Consider the following 17,343-nt stretch of genomic DNA (forward strand, 5'->3'; position numbering starts at 1 on the left):
GGGGGTTCCAATTGGGACCTCAAAATTGATGCTGTGTAAGCAAGGTTTAAAGTATGGAAATTGAATGTTATTAATTTCATGTGTCTTTGGGACCAATTCAGGAAGGGAATTAAAAAAAAAAAAAAAAAAAAAAAAAAGAAGTCCTTTTGGCCTTCCAAGATTCAGGTTCTCCATTTGTAGAAGTGTTGCAGCCCATTAGGGATGGAAGGTTGAAGCTGTCATCCAGGAGTGATTCTAGTACACTAGAAGTCTAGTGAATGAAAAGCTGAGCTTAAACCCCCAAGAGACAAAAAGGGAAGAAAATCAAGAGTTGGACCCAACACCCTCTTAAGGCAGCATTTAAGCTTGAAAGTTGGTGCTTACTGGTTGATTCTGGTAAAGAGGATGCAAGATACATATTACGCTCACCTTATCGTACATTCTGTTTAGAAGTCTTGGAACAACAGGGAATATTGTTGGACGCAATGTTTTCATATCATCAGATAAAAGGCGAATATCTCCTTGAAAGAAGCCAATACGTCCCCCGTGACAATATACTACCGACTGTAGCAGGAAAAATAAAAAAAGTTGTCACATGCATATTCAATCTGAAAACATTGTGCTGATGTTTTACAATAACCTACCAAGATTAACATTTTGTTTACGGCAATGAGAAAGTGGTGTCTAACTCTAGGTTTGTACAAGATCTTTCTGCATTGTGCATCCAAACATTGTATGCAGATGTTGCTCTAGCTTTCTGCATCAGCCCCTTAAGTTAATGGTGTTTCTGCAGGCACTGGCTTAAGATAGCTTGTGACGGACAGATAAGGGCACAACCCCTTTAGTGGTTGCCTATGGTAAATGCACACCTGTGTGATCAATGAGGGAGGTAAAAAAAAAAAAAAAAAAAAGAGTGGACTTAGTCTTAGTATCACATTTGTATCTGGAATTAAATTGTTGGGAATGCAGGGTAGGATAAATTGAGGCAACAAGACAAGATTCACATGAATAAGGATTTAGATCATCTTTGGGATTAAATTTTCATACAAGTAGGAAGATATTTGGGGAGGAATGGGGAACAGAAAATACAAGTTCTATATAAAGCCATTCCAAACAAATGGTATACTCGAAGCATCAGTTTTGAAATATTTGAACAGCTTGCTCAAAGCAACCTTCAAGAAACTGAAGGTATTTAAATCCAAATCAGATGAATATCTGAAGAGCTTCATAAGTCCTTCACAGCACTGATGCCAAGTGTTTAGAGTGGCGGAGGTGGCTCTGACCACCTTGTTGGGTAGACTAAATGGACAATGCAGGTCTTCATCTGCAGTCATTTATTGTATTACTATATATTCATGTCATGAGGCCATTGCAACCTATAGGCTCCCTTCAAAGACCTTACCTGTACCATCCTTTCAAACATGTGTGCTAGAGGCAAATAGCAAATATGCACATCCTCACAAGTAAGGGACCACAGGCTCTGGAAGAGAAAAGAAAGTAGCCCAGCAAGGCCCAGTCAGATCAGACACATGCCTTACCTGTATTACTCTCTCAAACATGTGAGCCAAGGGCAGGAAGGAGATGAGCACATCGTCCTGTCTCGGAAAGATCACTTTCTGTATGCGAATGGCATGGGAGACAGAAAGGAGAGAAACACTGACAGGAAGACAAGTCAAAAAACAGAGAAATAGAGCAAGGGGGTAACAAGTCAAGAGAATGAGGAAGAGAGCAACAGCACAGGAGGCGAAGTGTTAAATACAGAGTAACAAGCAAGGAAGGCTAATCCACCTATTGGAGAAGGTGCAGGGGCACTGCAATGTGTTTTCAAATGCTCACCACAACTCACAGTTGCATACGCTGGCTGTGTGTTCAGCCCGGCTCCCCACAAGAAATAGCTAAGGAGGTGGGAGAGTTAATTGGGAAGGCTTCCCACCCTCAAGTTTGAAGAGGACCCTTTCTGCATATTCTACTGGGGGGGGGGGGGGGGAAGGCTACCAAAGTTACAGTGAGTATTTTCAACCACTCCAGTACTTGAGCAGAGAAGATGTTCATGGTGAGCATTTAGTAAAGCATGATTTTCCTAAAAAAAAAAAAAAATCCTACACAAGCCCTGTATGCTAGATCTCATTTAGAAGCCTCTTGTATGAAAAAGAACCCCCCCCCCCCACCCACACACACACTTTGCTGTGTCCTCCAGAACTGGTATTAAATTGGGCAAACTGCCAGCCTCGTATCCTTTAATTAATCCTGTTTTTAGATTTTGGTAGTTCAATTCCTGATCAACCCAACACCTCCTGTAGAGACAGGTACAGTTTAAGCAGGAGTATAAATGGTCAAAATTGGATTTACCAGGTAAGTGAGCTTTTTGAAGACTGCTCACCCTCCCTACAAGTGCAGGTATGAATAAGTTTGTGGCTGTTGTGACTGCTTCTGCTAACTGTAGCTGCTCTTTGCTCCCTGGGTACCTTCCGTACCCTAGTACAGTCAATGGTAAGTCATCTGGACTACTGCAATGCACTGTACGCTGGCTGTAAAGAACAGACTATCAAAAAACTCCAAACTGCCCAGAATACTGCCGCCAGACTCCTATTTGGAAAAACTAAATATGAAAGTGCAAAACCTTTGAGAGAAACTTCACTGGCTCCCACTTAAGGAATGAATTGCGTTCAAAATCTGCACGATTGTACACAAAATCATTCACACAGACGCTCCAATATACATGCTAAGTCTTGTGGACCTACCTCCCAGAAACGCCACAAGATCATCCTGCAAATTTCTCAACCTGCACTTCCCCAGCTGTAAAGGACAAATACAAGCTGATGCATGCCACTACCTTCTCTTACATGAGCACGCAGTTATGGAACGCACTACCTACAGACCTGAAAACAATCAATGAAACTATCTTTCGCAAATCTCTGAAGACATACTTCAACAAAGCCTACAATGAGAAACTATAACCTCACTAATTCAACTCAACTCTATAACTACCTTCCTTCTCTCTTCCCTACTTAATCTCTGCACAATACTAACTATCTAATATCTTGGAATGACATTGTTAAAATTATGTAAGCCACATTGAGCCTGCAAATAGGTGGGAAAATGTGGGATACAAATGCAATAAAATAAATCCTGCCTTACTCCCTCCCATAAAAGGGATGTGAACACTAGTGAAAGTGAGGTTCATTCATTTTTGCCTTTTCCAAAAAAGCTTTACAAGGAAGAGCAGAAGCAGAGGATGAATTCCCAGGACTTTGCCTCACAGGTGTCAAGAGCTAAGAAATCAAGGCATTCACTGGGTGCTACTTAGTGTTGCCACTGGTAAGCATAGAAGTATGTTTAAATGCAGTGATGGGGAGGGGAGAAGAAGAAAAAAATGTAAAAGACTGGCAGCACAAGGGTTAGTTTTGGGTATACCATGACAGAATGAGCCTCATTTGTAAGTCAAGGTATGTTGGATAGGACCTCAAATCTCTAAAATACTGTTCCTGTGTTATGTGAAGACATGTGTATACAAAAGGTGCATTTAAGTTAAAAACCCAAACCAAATTCAAGCCAATGTTGCCCAAATCAGATCACATGCTCATGCTCTCCTGTGATGGACAGAATAGTTCTTTGGTTCCAAAACCATTAGCGATGCAGGTCTGTTTTACCCCTGTCTGGGTTTCTTTGTAGAAAAGGACAAAGCCCATTAGTGTTCTCCATAAGGGCCCCAAAATTGTTTTCATCTTAAAGCTGAGCAGCACTAAAAGAACCTGAATACCTAACAGTTTTACCTGCACCCAAAAAGATGATTACTTCATCTCACTCCAACATTTTTGTTTAAGGATCAATCACCACCATTAGTTCTAGCAGGATTTTAATTCCTCAAGCAGGGCTACAGACAGCTTATGTAGTTGGGGCACATTTTAGCCCTCCCCCCCCAACCCTTTTGACCCCCTCTTCCCGCCAACCCTCCCCTGACATCGGGTACCTTTGCTGGCAGGGGTCCCCAAACCCGCCAACCACAGTCCTCTTCTCCAGCGCAACCGTGTGGCTGATCTGCAAGGGCAGGCTTCTGTTTCTGAGAGTCTACAACGTGCAGGACGTCAGACTTGCAGAAACAGAAGCCTGCCCTTGCAGATCAGCAACGTGGCTGCACTGGAGAAGAGGACTGTGGTGGGGGTTGGGGACCCCCGTCAGCAAAGGTACCTGACGGCGGCAGGGAAGGGTTGGCGGTGGGGGGGGGGGGGGGCATGCCCCCATGTAGCTACGCCCCTGGAGGGAAATCATAAGGCAGCAGTATCTGCAAGAAGTACTGCAGTCAGCAGTGTAGGGCTCCCAACAGTAAGGTTCTGACACAACCCATGTGCAGACATTCACCTCCGTTACTTTCAAAAAGCCAGAGAAGTCGGCTACTACATTCCCATGTGTCAGCATGGCACCTTTTGGATTCCCTGCAAAAAAAAAAAAAAAAAAATCATAGCTAATTCACAGCTAAAAATCCACCTGGGTGCAGCATGACACCTTGCAGAATCCTGGTACAGGTGTTACTCTACATTAAGTCTGTTAGAACAGGAATTTGCTGTATTGTATGCATCCTTATAATCAGATCAAGCCATTTGCTCATTTTGCTGAACTGGAAAGTATAAATCAGTCTGGCAGCCCTGAAGGTATCTGCTGAAGTTGTGTATATTCTAGTCCAAATCAGCAGATCTGGAAGACGGTTCTATGTCCGATATAGAAATAGGGAGCCCCAGGTTTTGCGAGTTAGAATACCAATTATAAAAACCAACGGTTCTGCATCAGTTTACTAATTTGGAGAATTTTCACACACTTGTTAGAACAGCCACTAGGACAATTAGAAAATAATGGGTGTACAAGAGGAAAAAAAGGTATACACTATTTCTTGGTTCTCACTAAAGGTTATTCACTTGTTTTGAGTTTAGAGGCCTGGTGCCTATGTCAAGCATCATACTGCAGAAAATAAGACCATTACCTGTAGTGCCACTGGTAAAGCATACTATTGAGAGGTCTTCTGGTCTTGGAGGCTAAAACAAAAAAACAAAAAGCTTGGTCACCCACTAGGTGAAGATATAATGGCCTTAGCCATTAAGTCTGGCTACTTGTCCATTTGTCTCCCCTCTCCCTCACCTCTTGGCATTGCAACTCGCCCTTGTTGCAGTTATTCGAGGGATATTCCCTAGAGTCAGTCTGGAAGAAGGCCTTTACCTTGCTAAGTAAAGACCTCTGCTCTGTCCCACCACGTGCCCTGGGAACTCCCTTAAGGGAGTAGTTTCCCTGCTTGTAGGACTAAGTTAAAGACGCATGCCAGGTGCTACAGTCATTTTCATTACATACTGTAGCCTCAAGAATATAAATAGATCAAAAGTCAAATATCCAAAGTCAAAGCAGTAGATTGTAAATTCAGTGTTACCTATTCCAGTGTCAGTCTGAATACATTTTGATCAGTAACAGTACTTTGTTATGGTGAATATTGTACCCGAGAACTTCTGTGCAGACTGTTTCCCCACATCAGATGATTAAATAGTAAAGAATTTCCATTAGTTTCTTACCCATCTAATCAAAAGCTCCCCCACTAACCAGTGGATTAATGTGCTGAAAAGGACATGTGAAGGGGCATTTTTGAACGGGGACGCCCATCTCCGAGGATGGCACCGCGAAGGGGCGGGGCCAACCATATTTTCAAACAAGATGGACATCCATCTTTCATTTCGAGAATACGGTTGGGGGGGGGGCGCCCAAATCTGAACATTTAGGTCAACATTAGAGATGGGCACCATCAGTGTTCGGCCATAATGGAAACCGATGGCACCCATCTCAAAAAACGAACCAATCCAAGGCATTTGGTCTTGGGAGGGGCCAGGATTCGTAGTGCACTGGTCCCCCTCACATGCCAGGGCACCAACCGAGCACCCTAGGGGGGGCACTACAAGGCATTTGGTCTTGGGCGGGGCCAGGATTCGTAGCGCACTGGTCCCCCTCACATGCCAGGGCACCAACCGAGCACCCTAGGGGACACTACAGTGGACTTGCAAATTGGTCCCAGGTGCATAGCTCCCTTACCTAGGTGCTGAGCCCCCCCCCCAAAGCCCACTCCCCACAACTATACACCACTACCATAGTCCTCAGGGGTGAAGGGGCACCTTGATGTGGGTACAGTGGGTTTCAAAGGGCTCCCATTTTCCACCACAAGTGTAACAGGTAGTGGGGGGGGGGGGTGGGCCTGGGTCCGCCTGCCTGACATTCACTGCACCCACAAACTGCTCCAAGGACCTGTATACTTCTGCGATGGACCCGAGTATGACATTTGAGGCTGGCGAAAAAAATTTAAGTGGTTTTTTTTTTTTAGGGTGGGAGGTGATCCCCGATTCCCTCTGGTGGTCATCTGGTCAGTTCGGGCACTATTGGGACTTGGACCTGAAGAAAAAGGGACCAAATAAAGCGGACCAAGTTCTCGCCAGGGACGCCCTTCTTTCCCCCCCCCCCCCATTATCGGCCGAGGGTGCCCATCAACCACACCCCAGCACACCCCTGTCCCGCTTTTGCTACCCTTCCGACACGCCCCCAGGAACTTCGGCCATCCCGGCGACGGAAAGCAGTTGGGATGCCCAAAATCGGCTTTCGATTATGCCAATTACTACTACTACTTAGCATTTCTATAGCGCTACAAGGCATACGCAGCGCTGTACAAACATAGAAGAAAGACAGTCCCTGCTCAAAGAGCTTACAATCTAATAGACAAAAAATAAATAAAGTAAGCAAATCAAATCAATTAATGTGAACGGGAAGGAAGAGAGGAGGGTAGGTGGAGGCGAGTGGTTACGAGTCAAAAGCAATGTTAAAGAGGTGGGTTTTCAGTCTAGATTTAAAGGTGGCCAAGGATGGGGCAAGACGTAGGGGCTCAGGAAGTTTATTCCAGGCGTAGGGTGCAGCGAGATAGAAGGCGCGAAGTCTGGAGTTGGCAGTAGTGGAGAAGGGAACAGATAAGAAGGATTTATCCATGGAGCGGAGTGCACGGGAAGGGGTGTAGGGAAGGACGAGTGTGGAGAGATACTGGGGAGCAGCAGAGTGAATACATTTATAGGTTAGTAGAAGAAGTTTGAACAGGATGCGAAAACGGATAGGGAGCCAGTGAAGGGTCTTGAGGAGAGGGGTAGTATGAGTAAAGCGACCCTGGCGGAAGATGAGACGGGCAGCAGAGTTTTGAACCGACTGGAGAGGGGAGAGGTGACTAAGTGGGAGGCCAGCAAGAAGCAGATTGCAGTAGTCTAAACGAGAGGTGACAAGGGTGTGGATGAGGGTTTTGGTAGAGTGCTCGGAAAGAAAGGGGCGGATTTTACGGATGTTGTAAAGAAAGAAACGACAGGTCTTGGCGGTCTGCTGGATATGAGCAGAGAAGGAGAGAGAAGAGTCAAAGATGACCCCAAGGTTTCGAGCTGAGGAGACAGGGAGAATGAGAGAGCCCATCTCTCGATTTGTGCCAGAAGATGGGTGCCCTTCTTTCGAAAATGAGCTGGATAGCATCCAGTCTACAGCATCAGCAACCCCCCTCCCATAGAGTGGAAAAGTCTAAGGACAGTATTCCACTCCCCCCCCCAGCTCAACTTACCACAGGAGCTCGTCTGTGTTCTCGTCCACACTCCTAGGAAAAATTAGATGTCAAAATATTAATCCCATCTGTAAACAATTAGTTTCAATCATACATGTACAAAAGCACAAGTAGTAATCTGAAAGGTCAGAAAAATCTGTTCTATATTGGTTAAGAACACTTCCCTTCCCCAGAAAGTCAGGTGTTGGAATTGTTTTATTTCAAATTAAAGTGCAGCAAAGCTTGGGCCCCTTCCCCCACCAGAGCTTCACTCTGACCAGCAAGATGCTCAACTTGTATTGGTCTTTTGGAAAGTTCACTCCTATGAAATAAATTTAACATCTGCTGTTCTACAGCATCAAAAAAAAAAAAAAAAAGCTGTTTTTCACCTCTTCTAAAGCTCGATCACGAAAGCAGAGAGTGCTGGGGACAGATGCCCACCTCTATTTCTTGCAGAGACTGGATGTGCACCGCACATTTTCTACCCCACTCCTGTAGATTCTCTTCAAATGGGTCCATGAGAATTATACGTTTCAGTCCTGGAATGTCTCTGTTCTCCACATGTTCCAAGAGAAGCTTGGCTTTTTCTGGCTTGTCACAAATGACCGTGGAAATGTCAGCTAAAGAGACACCAAAACCAGTTAATACTTCAAATTTTCCAGAAGAGCAGCTTTTTAAACACATGTGCACACCACAGCTGTATGCAAATATAGTCTTAAGGCAGCTAAGTGCAAGATAGCATAGCATCACTTAATACAGCAGAGAAAGGTTTTCATGGTTTTAGAAGCTTGGTTTGTGCAGCGGGGGAGGGGGAGAATTTAACCCAGTGCACAACACGGTACAGTCCAGATTTATCCCGATTCTACAGTATGCTTTAAAATCTTTAAGCTAGTTGTCTCCAAGACAGATGCTACTCGGGACACGGGGGACTGAAAATTTGAGCATTAGTGATAGTGGTGTAACTAGGTGGGGCCTGCCCCCCCCCACCCCGAATTTTATCCGGGCCCCTGGTTTTGCTGGTGGGGTCCCTAACCCCTGCCAGCTGAAGCTTTCTCTGGCGTGCTGCGTTCCCTGCCCTCTTCCTCTCAACATCCTGCATGTTCCTTTAAGCGAAACTGAGCATGCTCGTTTTCACTTAAAAGGAGCGTGCACAGGACGTCAGCAGGAAGAAAGAGCAGGGCAGCGAACGAAGTGGCAGCGCCAGAGACCAGCGCTGAAGAAGGCTTTGGCTGGTGGGGGTTGGGGACCCCCACCAAAGGTATTTGCTACTGTGGGGTGTGGTGGTGAGGGGAAGTGGCAAGGCAGCAGACTAAAATGTGCCCCCCCCCCAACACCGCAAGGTCTGGCTATGCCCCTGGTTAGTGACACATACTTATGAAGCAAAACAGTGAGGAGAATGAATAAGGATACCAAAAAAATAAAGTTTATTCGCATAAAAAAATGGGTCACTTTTTTGCTTCATATCTCACGTTTTCGTGAGGGTTTTTACCTCCTGTTTGTTTTTCTAGTGACATACTTGCAATGTATTCCTTTGATCTAAATATCTTGAACAAGGTTATCTATCCCTTGTGTGCATGTGATCTATTTACTTGTTCCCGAGTTATATACTCCAATACAAATTCATTTTAAACCAAGCCACAACTTTACCGAATTTTAAGATGCCTCCCATGCTTGGCCTTATAAAAATCTGATCAAATTTGCCTTGTATTCCAAGTATTATGTATTACTGGAAAACTGCCAATAAACTTAAATTTTGTCTTCATGGTCTTAAGCTGGGAATACTATCTGTATGTTATAGAGAACATATGCAACGTACCAAAGTTACAGAACACTAGGGTCACTTCCTAAGAGCCAAGTAGTGACCCAGCTTTAAGTTGCTTTAGTTTCTAACATAAAGGACAAATCACAAATTAGCAAGGCTGTCGTATGCTAACGTTTCTATATGCATCCAAACTAGATTATTGCTTTATTGCTTTAAGTGTTAACATCTAAAATCAAGTTCCTAACCACCAACCAACAAAAACTCATACCTACAAGAATAGCACTCTGGTCCAAACAAGTACAGAATATGAGACCATATTTGGACTGCCACTTGGACACAGAATAGTGCAAAAGTTAAATACTTCATACTTTTGGCTGGCCTATGGAGGTCCAGGCAGCTGCTCTAGAACTGTGGAATATAGAATGCTTTTTAGTTGTAGTTCTTGGTTTCCCTTTTGGTGGAATGTGTAAATATACTAAAAGTGTTTAGTCTCTCCCTATAATTTGGAGTCCCCCCCCCCTTTTCCCCCTATAATTTGGAGCCCCCCCCCCTTTTCCTAAGGATTGACATTGTACAGCATTTCAACTTGCCTTTCGCAAATGAAGCTAACTTTAGTAGGACCACCTTATAGCCCAGAGGGTTCTCAACTCAGTCCTCAGGAAGCCCACAATGAATAATGCATGAGAAATTTGCATGCACTACCTCCATTATATGTAGAACTCTCATGCACATTCATTGTGGGTATCCTGAAAACCTAACTGGCTGGGTGTGTCCCAAGGGCTTGAATTGATCTAGCCTGTTGGATGCATAAGGAGTTTGAATTACACACGTGTTTATGTGAAGTCAGCTGTAGATTTTTTATATATAATATTTGCATACTTTATAAACATATGCTACGTCTGGGGAAGTGAGCCCTTGTGCCCCAGCTGAGCACGGCGAAGATGGAGCAGCACCGCGCTCGGTCAGGCAGCCAGACCACCCCTAGCTTCACCTGGGAAGTGACCACCGTTCCCCGGGAGTTGAGCCCCCAGGCAGGTGGCCACCAGGACTTCTGGAACCGGCGGGGTGTACGGTCACCAGACAGGCGGAGGAACTGACACAGTCCATGGACCAGGAAGATGGCAAAACAGAGTAGTCAGGAGACAGTCCAAGGTCTGGGCAGGCAGCAACACAGCAGAGTAGTCCGGAAACAATCCAAGGGTCAAAACACAGGATACCCGGTAACAAAAACAAAAGACAAACTACAACCTCTACAGCAATAGAAGCCGAAGCAAGGATCGACTGGAGGCAGGGCTTTAAATAGTGTAGGAATCTGTCTAAAACATGTGCAGCTGATTCAAGACAGCAGCCTCCATCAGAAGAGATGCTCTATGCCCAAATATGTACTTCCTTCCTGGGGCTGCCTAGCACCAAGATGGCCGCCCTCAGAGGCTGATCAAACTGCACTTCCCAAGATGGCCGCCAGGAGCAGCCAGGTAGGTAACATACTAGTTTCTCAAGAAACTAAAGGGGGTCCTAAATTAGCTGAACAAGTTGTCCGCCTCTAGGAACCATTGTTATTCTGCATCTACATTCTTTGATCTCTATTGACAATTCAATGGTTTTTCTGTAGCAGCATATGCTATTCTAGAAACAAAATCTTACCTGTGTTAATAATGTAATGAATGGCCCCCTGGCCCAATGTGTCATAAAGCGGAACCACTACCATGGAGTATGTGTAACAAGCCAGTTCAGAAATGATCCACTGGAAAGAGGAACACAGACCAGATGAGAATGTGCAGGAAGTTCACCACTGTGCAAGTCAAAAGTCAACTGTAGAGTCTTACCTCAGGGCGGTTCTGTGCAAACACACCAATAAACTGATCAGGGGATGCCTTGCACCCCTGCTGCAACAGTCCTGATCCCAACCACTCTGCCTGGTCCGAAACCTGCAAGAAATAGAAATCCGAGGAGATTCTCTGAACAGACAGCCTAAATATACTTTGGAAGTTAAACTACAGCTGAATGATGGTGGGAAGCATTTCACTTTAAGTTACCTGATCCGTATAGGAAATAGTGCCACAGGAGAATTTGAAGCCCTGAAGATAAAGCTTAAGAGGTACTTTGATGCTAGCTCCGTACCATGCTCAGCCTTTAAACTTACAACTGCAGGGTTTTGCCATACAGTTTGTGGCAAGAATGTGCAGAGCACAGCAACTCTTAAGAGAACATGAATTTCAGCTCGTTCATTGTCCTAAGTAAATAGTTTAGTAAAATTTAGTGTTCTCACCTCTTTGTAGGACAGCCACTGGTAAGGTTGCTTAGGTTTTCGGGTACCCAAACAGGGTTCATTTTCTGCAGCAGAACATAGGCACATCAGCTTGTCTATTGGCAGTGTGTTCACATTTTGAAGCACAAAAATTTCCTGAATACTGGCCTGCCTCAATATACAGACTATTATTGGTATTTCTATATTCTAGGTTTTGAACTCATTAACACTTCATATTTTTAAATTTTATAAACTAGAACACTGCTAGATGCTATAGCAGAGAAAAAAAATGTAATAAAAAGGTAACCACTCCAGAACCACAAGTAACAAAAGCTGGGCTTGTGTTGAGCAAGTAGGCAAGAAGACATAGCTAGTTAAATGCTACAGGTTACACACGTTACCATCAAAAAGGCAAGAACTCCAGCATCTGATTATATTATAGCGTGCCAGCAACCACACGGTGCCATTTTTATATATTAGACCCCCAAATTGCCTGTGTGAATAGAAACTTGCGTAAAGCATCCATACATATAAGGAATGCTGTACCAGCTTATTTTTCTAAAGTATGCCAACTGTAAAATTAATGCCATTAGTTAATAAAGGCTTTAAGGCAGTGGTTCCCAAACCTGGTCCTGGAGGCACCCTAGCCAGTCAGGTTTTCAGGATATCCACCAGGGGCGTAGCTGCTATGGGGCCACGGGGGCCTGGACCCCCCTCTCAACCCCCCCCCCCCCCATCTGTACCTTTGCTGGCGAGGGACCCCAACCCCCGCCAGCCGAAGTCTTCTTCCTGCATTTGGTTTCTTCTGAGTCTGACATCCTGCTGCACGTACAAGACGTCAGACTCACAGAAACAGAATGACATATTTCAAGCCCTTTCTAAATAGCAAAACAGGTATTCCAAGGACATGTTTTTCTAGCCAAAAGGTGGCATGTAACATTTTATAAACTAGGAAGGCCAAAAACATTAACAAAATATTCTCCCCAGATTCTATTTAGGTTGCCCCATAGTTAGGTGCCAGAATTTTCACACAGACTTCAGAAATGTGCACAACAATTGGCGTTGGTGATGTTGCATGCAATCGCCCTGCACACTATTTTATAACTTGGCCTCTTAACCCAAAAGGAGACAATGGCCATGGGAGGGGCATAGGCAGGTTTGAAGCTTCACTTTTGGGAATGCCCATAGTCAGACTAGCGTGGCTCCAAGTCTTAGACTAGAGCGGCTGCCTCCATTTCTATCCAGTTTATGTTCGATGAGACCTGTGCACTATGCCAGTATTCTACTAAGAGTCAGGTGCTCTATAGAAGAGATGCTCAATGCTGATCTCTTCCGCACCTGACTTTTGGCTATATATATATATATATATATATATATATATATATATATATATATATATATATATATATAATCCCTCCCTCTATGCTTATTTTTGTATCTCACTGAGCAGGTTTAATACTTGCCTTTCAAAAAGGTAGCAAAATTAACATAAACCCTTCAAAATTCTGCTTTATGGGTATAAAATGCTCACCTGATATTTGCTGTCCTCTTTTAAATACTTCATACATTGTTCTAGCATCATCATAGTAGTGCGTTAACAGTTCAGGACTGTCTCCTAAAACAGAATGCCGAGCTCCACCACCATTCTGCCAAAAACAGTTACAAGTGTTTAATAGTCCAGATGTGAAGCTCATACAGCAGCAAAACACACTAGTGACAGCTTTTTGGCTCATCAGAATGCAACAGTTGAGTAAAAACTGCTGAAAAAAACCTTTATGGCTGTAAAACAACATTGAATTATTAAAGCAATGGAGAATCCTAGAATTTGTTGCTCCATAATACAGTTACACTGAGCATGAGGTCTGGGTCACCATGTAAAAACCTACAGAGGACAAAATTCCATGGAATGCTTGAAGAGGAAAGGCTGAAGAGATTACAACTCTTCAGTCGGGGGAAGAAACGAGAGAAGAGAACTATAATATGGCAAGAATAGGTTTTTTTTATTTTTGAAAGACTACGACAACTAAGGAACAATCTATGTTTGTAAATAGCACATTTAGAACAAGAGTAGAGAAAATATCACTCACCATTAAGCTATGGGATGTCTTGCTGAACATATGATTAAAACAGTCAGCACAGCTGGATTTAAAGGAGGCCTGTGGAGTTGGTACATCAAAACTCCTAAAGATATTAGGCTTTACATTTTTTTGTTCTGGATCTCAAGTACTGGTAAATATAAACTATAGATTCAGGACAAAGTCTAAAAAAAAGCTTATGGTAAAAATTTATTTTTAAGCTGGAATCTTTAGTTAGCTCCACAGTCCTGGTTTAAAAGGATAGGTGGCTGGAATTTTTTTTCGTTTTGCCTCTTCTGGAAATGCTCATTTTGTTTTTCCTCCAGTTATTTGTTCAATACGGGCGCCGTGTTAGCAAGGGTGCACTCTAGGCATAGAAAGTGTCCTGAGGTGGTACCTCTGAATTCACTACAGCTGTGGGGGAATGAGCCCTTGCTTGCCCTGACCAGTTTTAAAATCAATGCTGTCATTTGGATGCAAGAATTCAGCTGTGATTCTACTACTCTTAACATACATCCATTAACATGATATATATAAACAGTAAAGAGGGCAAATATTATACCCAAAGATTCCTGGGCAAGCTGAAATTAGTGCCAGGATAGTTGGGCTTTTCAATAGCTTAACTTGAAGGCAATGTTTTCTGTATCTTACACTATCCTAGTGTTAAATGCCATGTGTTTGAACTAAGCAAACTAATGTATTAGCCGATCCCTAGAAATAGACCACGTGCTGCCACGATTTGGGTTTCTGCCAGCTACTTGCGACCTGGCTTGATCACTCTTTGGAAACAGGATACTGGGCTAGATGGCTATTATGTTCTGTTAACATAAAAACCCCCATTTTTAAACAGCCTAAAAAGCATTCAAAAATGGACCTCCTGCAGGTACCTATGGCATCATAACCAGTTTGCAAGAAAACCCTTAAAATTTACACAAGATTAAATGCTTAGAAACTACTCAACCTAAATATTTTGTAAACAGATAACTCAAATATTAAAATCATGAAAAAATCAGGTCTTAAAGAGCTTGCCCATTCCCAATGTTGTTCACCAGCCCTTTAAGAGTTATACTGCTCCTACCTCTACTTCTTCCGACTGCCTCAAGAGGTTGCATGGGGGTTTCATAGCTTTGGGCCTACTGGCAAACCAGTAAGCTATGACAGCTGCGAAGGCCCCTATTCCCACCAAGGTGGTGGCTGGCAAACTGCGGAAGAACTGACTGAAGTCCTCAAACTCTGGCAGCCGCAAACTCCTCAGAATTTCCTGGGCTTGCATCTTTTCAAAGATCGAAACCAACAACTCTAAAGAAAGAAAGAACAGAAAAGCAATGGGGGGGGGGGAAATCCAGTGATGCAACATACATTAAAGAAGAAAAAAAAAAAAATCAGATAAAAAGTGACTGTTTTCACTTTTTTTTTTTTTAATGTGGTCTTTATTATATAAAGTTCTTCATCTTAGAATAGATGCATGAAGCATCAACTGGAAACAATATATATATATATATATATATATTCACTTGTCACTCCTGTAACATCAGGATACCAAATGATAAAGGTACCTTTCTCTAAACATTTTCTCTCCTTGTAACAGTCCTGAGCTGTTAACACAAATAGATAAAGCTCACATGCCACATCCAGTTCTGCTTCTGAAAACTGCTTCTCTTCCTTCTTGAAAGCACAAAGCAGCAGCTTGGCTGCCATTTTGGACTGACCCACTGGCTCAGCAGATTACTGCCCTGATCTGCGAGTCAGCTTGGGTGGTAAAACAAGTTTGAATAAACTAGTGCACTTTCTAGTGAAAAAGGTGCCGGTACTCAAATGCAAGGCCACACTTCAGGGGTGCGGGTAATCACTGAGGGACCCTCCCCACAATAGCCAGGCCCCCTGCAACCAGTCACAGAACCTATGACAAGGCAGGATTGGTGTGTAGAGCCTGAGCTCTCTCATTAAAACATGGGGACCATAGGTCAATTTTAGCAGCCAATGGAAAAGGTGCCGGTACTCAGTACCCCCAAGTACCCCCTCAAAAAAAGCCATGGAATAAACTAAACTAATGCCTTCTTGTAATCCTAAATAAAATTTCTTCATTCAATACCCTTGTCTCTACAACCTCCTCTAAAGGCCATCTCAGGTTCCCAGCCCTCTGAATAAGAGTCCCAAATGTTTTTACTCCCTCTTTTCTCCCCCCCCCCCCCCAATCCTTGAGGCTTCATTCCACGGCAGAAGTCTACAGACCACCTTCTACTGGAAAAGAATTTGCTGGACTATAATCTTAGAAAGTGGTCACTCCTTTTATTCCTGTCTGATTCTTACTAGCTAAAGTTAATACTTCAGTTTATCGCTACTAGCTAGGGAGATATTACTGTTTTGACAGCAGAAACAGCCTTTGAAAGCTTTACTGCTTACATTGTAACTTTTTTTTTTAGAAATACTCCGAGCCCTTAAATATAAATGAGCAGCTTAATGCTACTGTACATCCCTGCCAGAATTACACTGAAATGCTGTATACTGATGCTGTTTTGCTATCTGGCTCCACTTCGTGTTTGGTCTTGAATTTTCCTCAAATTAAAGACTTGGTTCAGATTTGCTTTTAATGAAGGGGGGGGGGGGGGCTGCAGCTACATCCTTGCCACAAGTAGATTAAAAGTGGAACCAGTGGGCAGCTTATGCACAGACTGTTAATCCTTCCATTTTAAAAATTGGCAAGCTTTAATACATACCAAGACATCCATAAATACATTCTATTAAAAAAAAAAAAAAAGGTTTTCCTACCATGTTTGATGAAAACATCAAATACAGAAGCTCAGTGAGAAAGATCCCCCTTCGTCACCATCTTCCTCCCTCTTTCCCAGAGTTACCTTTCCCCTAGATTTCTCTTGAATGCCCTCAGAGGGGGGCCATGCGCACACAATACAGGAACGCTGAAATGAAGGGACTACTCTGTACATGCCAATTTTCTAAGTTAGGAATGTTTTCTCACCATCTTCTCTGGGACAGGGTTAAAGAAAACAGCAAGGCAAATGATCCGCAAACTCCAAGATGGAAGGACAAAATAGCAGATCAAAGAAAATAGTTTACTGAATGACAACCAAATAGGGATGGTTTGTTTATTTGGTTGTCACTCAATAAACCATTTTCTTTGATTTATCTGGGACAGGGTTATCCAGAAGACAGACTATCCCTCTTAACATCTTCTGAGGATGTTTGCTTTTAACTCGGCTAGTTCTGATCTAGCTGAACAGTTTTAATGCATTACTAATCGGTCTACTGTGGCTCGATTTGCATGGAGATTTGTCAAGGCTTTCCTCCTCATTTTATTACTGTGCCAATTAAATTTTACAATAAATTATATGCTCTACCACCAGCATTTTCCTGAACTCGGTCTGGGAGGCAAAACTATCCGAGGTTTTCAGGACTGCAGTGAGTTAATGGAGGTATATTTGCATGCAAGCTGCTACAATTCTGCCTGCATGAAAGGCAATATGGTAGTTAAGCCTGGAATGGACACCTGTAAAGATTATTCTGCCCATATCGCCAATTCCGCCTTTCCTGTGAAATGCCTGCAGTAGGAGCCGTTAAGCATGGTGTGCCAGCAAACAAGTGCTAGTCTGGCACCAATGGCCTATGAAGCCATTAAGTGCGTAAATGGAAGTTTGCACAGTAACATGTGCTCACTGCATTATGCAGTCCCTAC

At 43.4% G+C, this 17,343-nt stretch overlaps 1 protein-coding gene across 2 annotated transcripts in view; it reads right to left on the reverse strand.

Annotated features, from left to right (window-relative positions):
- The window catches only part of ACSL6 (acyl-CoA synthetase long chain family member 6), a 51,755-nt gene that overhangs the window by 27,193 nt on the left and 7,219 nt on the right, over positions 1 to 17,343 (reverse strand). For both annotated transcript variants that reach the window (XM_030212624.1, XM_030212625.1), the window contains exons 2-12: positions 14,731 to 14,951; positions 13,109 to 13,223; positions 11,599 to 11,663; positions 11,156 to 11,257; positions 10,974 to 11,073; positions 8,009 to 8,187; positions 7,589 to 7,621; positions 4,955 to 5,006; positions 4,339 to 4,412; positions 1,382 to 1,459; positions 409 to 543 (exon numbers count right to left, since the gene is read on the reverse strand). In XM_030212624.1, the coding sequence (XP_030068484.1) occupies positions 409 to 543; positions 1,382 to 1,459; positions 4,339 to 4,412; positions 4,955 to 5,006; positions 7,589 to 7,621; positions 8,009 to 8,187; positions 10,974 to 11,073; positions 11,156 to 11,257; positions 11,599 to 11,663; positions 13,109 to 13,223; positions 14,731 to 14,925 (1,128 nt within the window). In that variant the 5' untranslated portion in view covers positions 14,926 to 14,951. The remainder of the gene's footprint in view (positions 1 to 408; positions 544 to 1,381; positions 1,460 to 4,338; positions 4,413 to 4,954; positions 5,007 to 7,588; positions 7,622 to 8,008; positions 8,188 to 10,973; positions 11,074 to 11,155; positions 11,258 to 11,598; positions 11,664 to 13,108; positions 13,224 to 14,730; positions 14,952 to 17,343) is intronic.

Source organism: Microcaecilia unicolor, chromosome 8 (assembly GCF_901765095.1).
Source record: "Microcaecilia unicolor chromosome 8, aMicUni1.1, whole genome shotgun sequence".
NCBI lineage: Eukaryota > Metazoa > Chordata > Amphibia > Gymnophiona > Siphonopidae > Microcaecilia > Microcaecilia unicolor.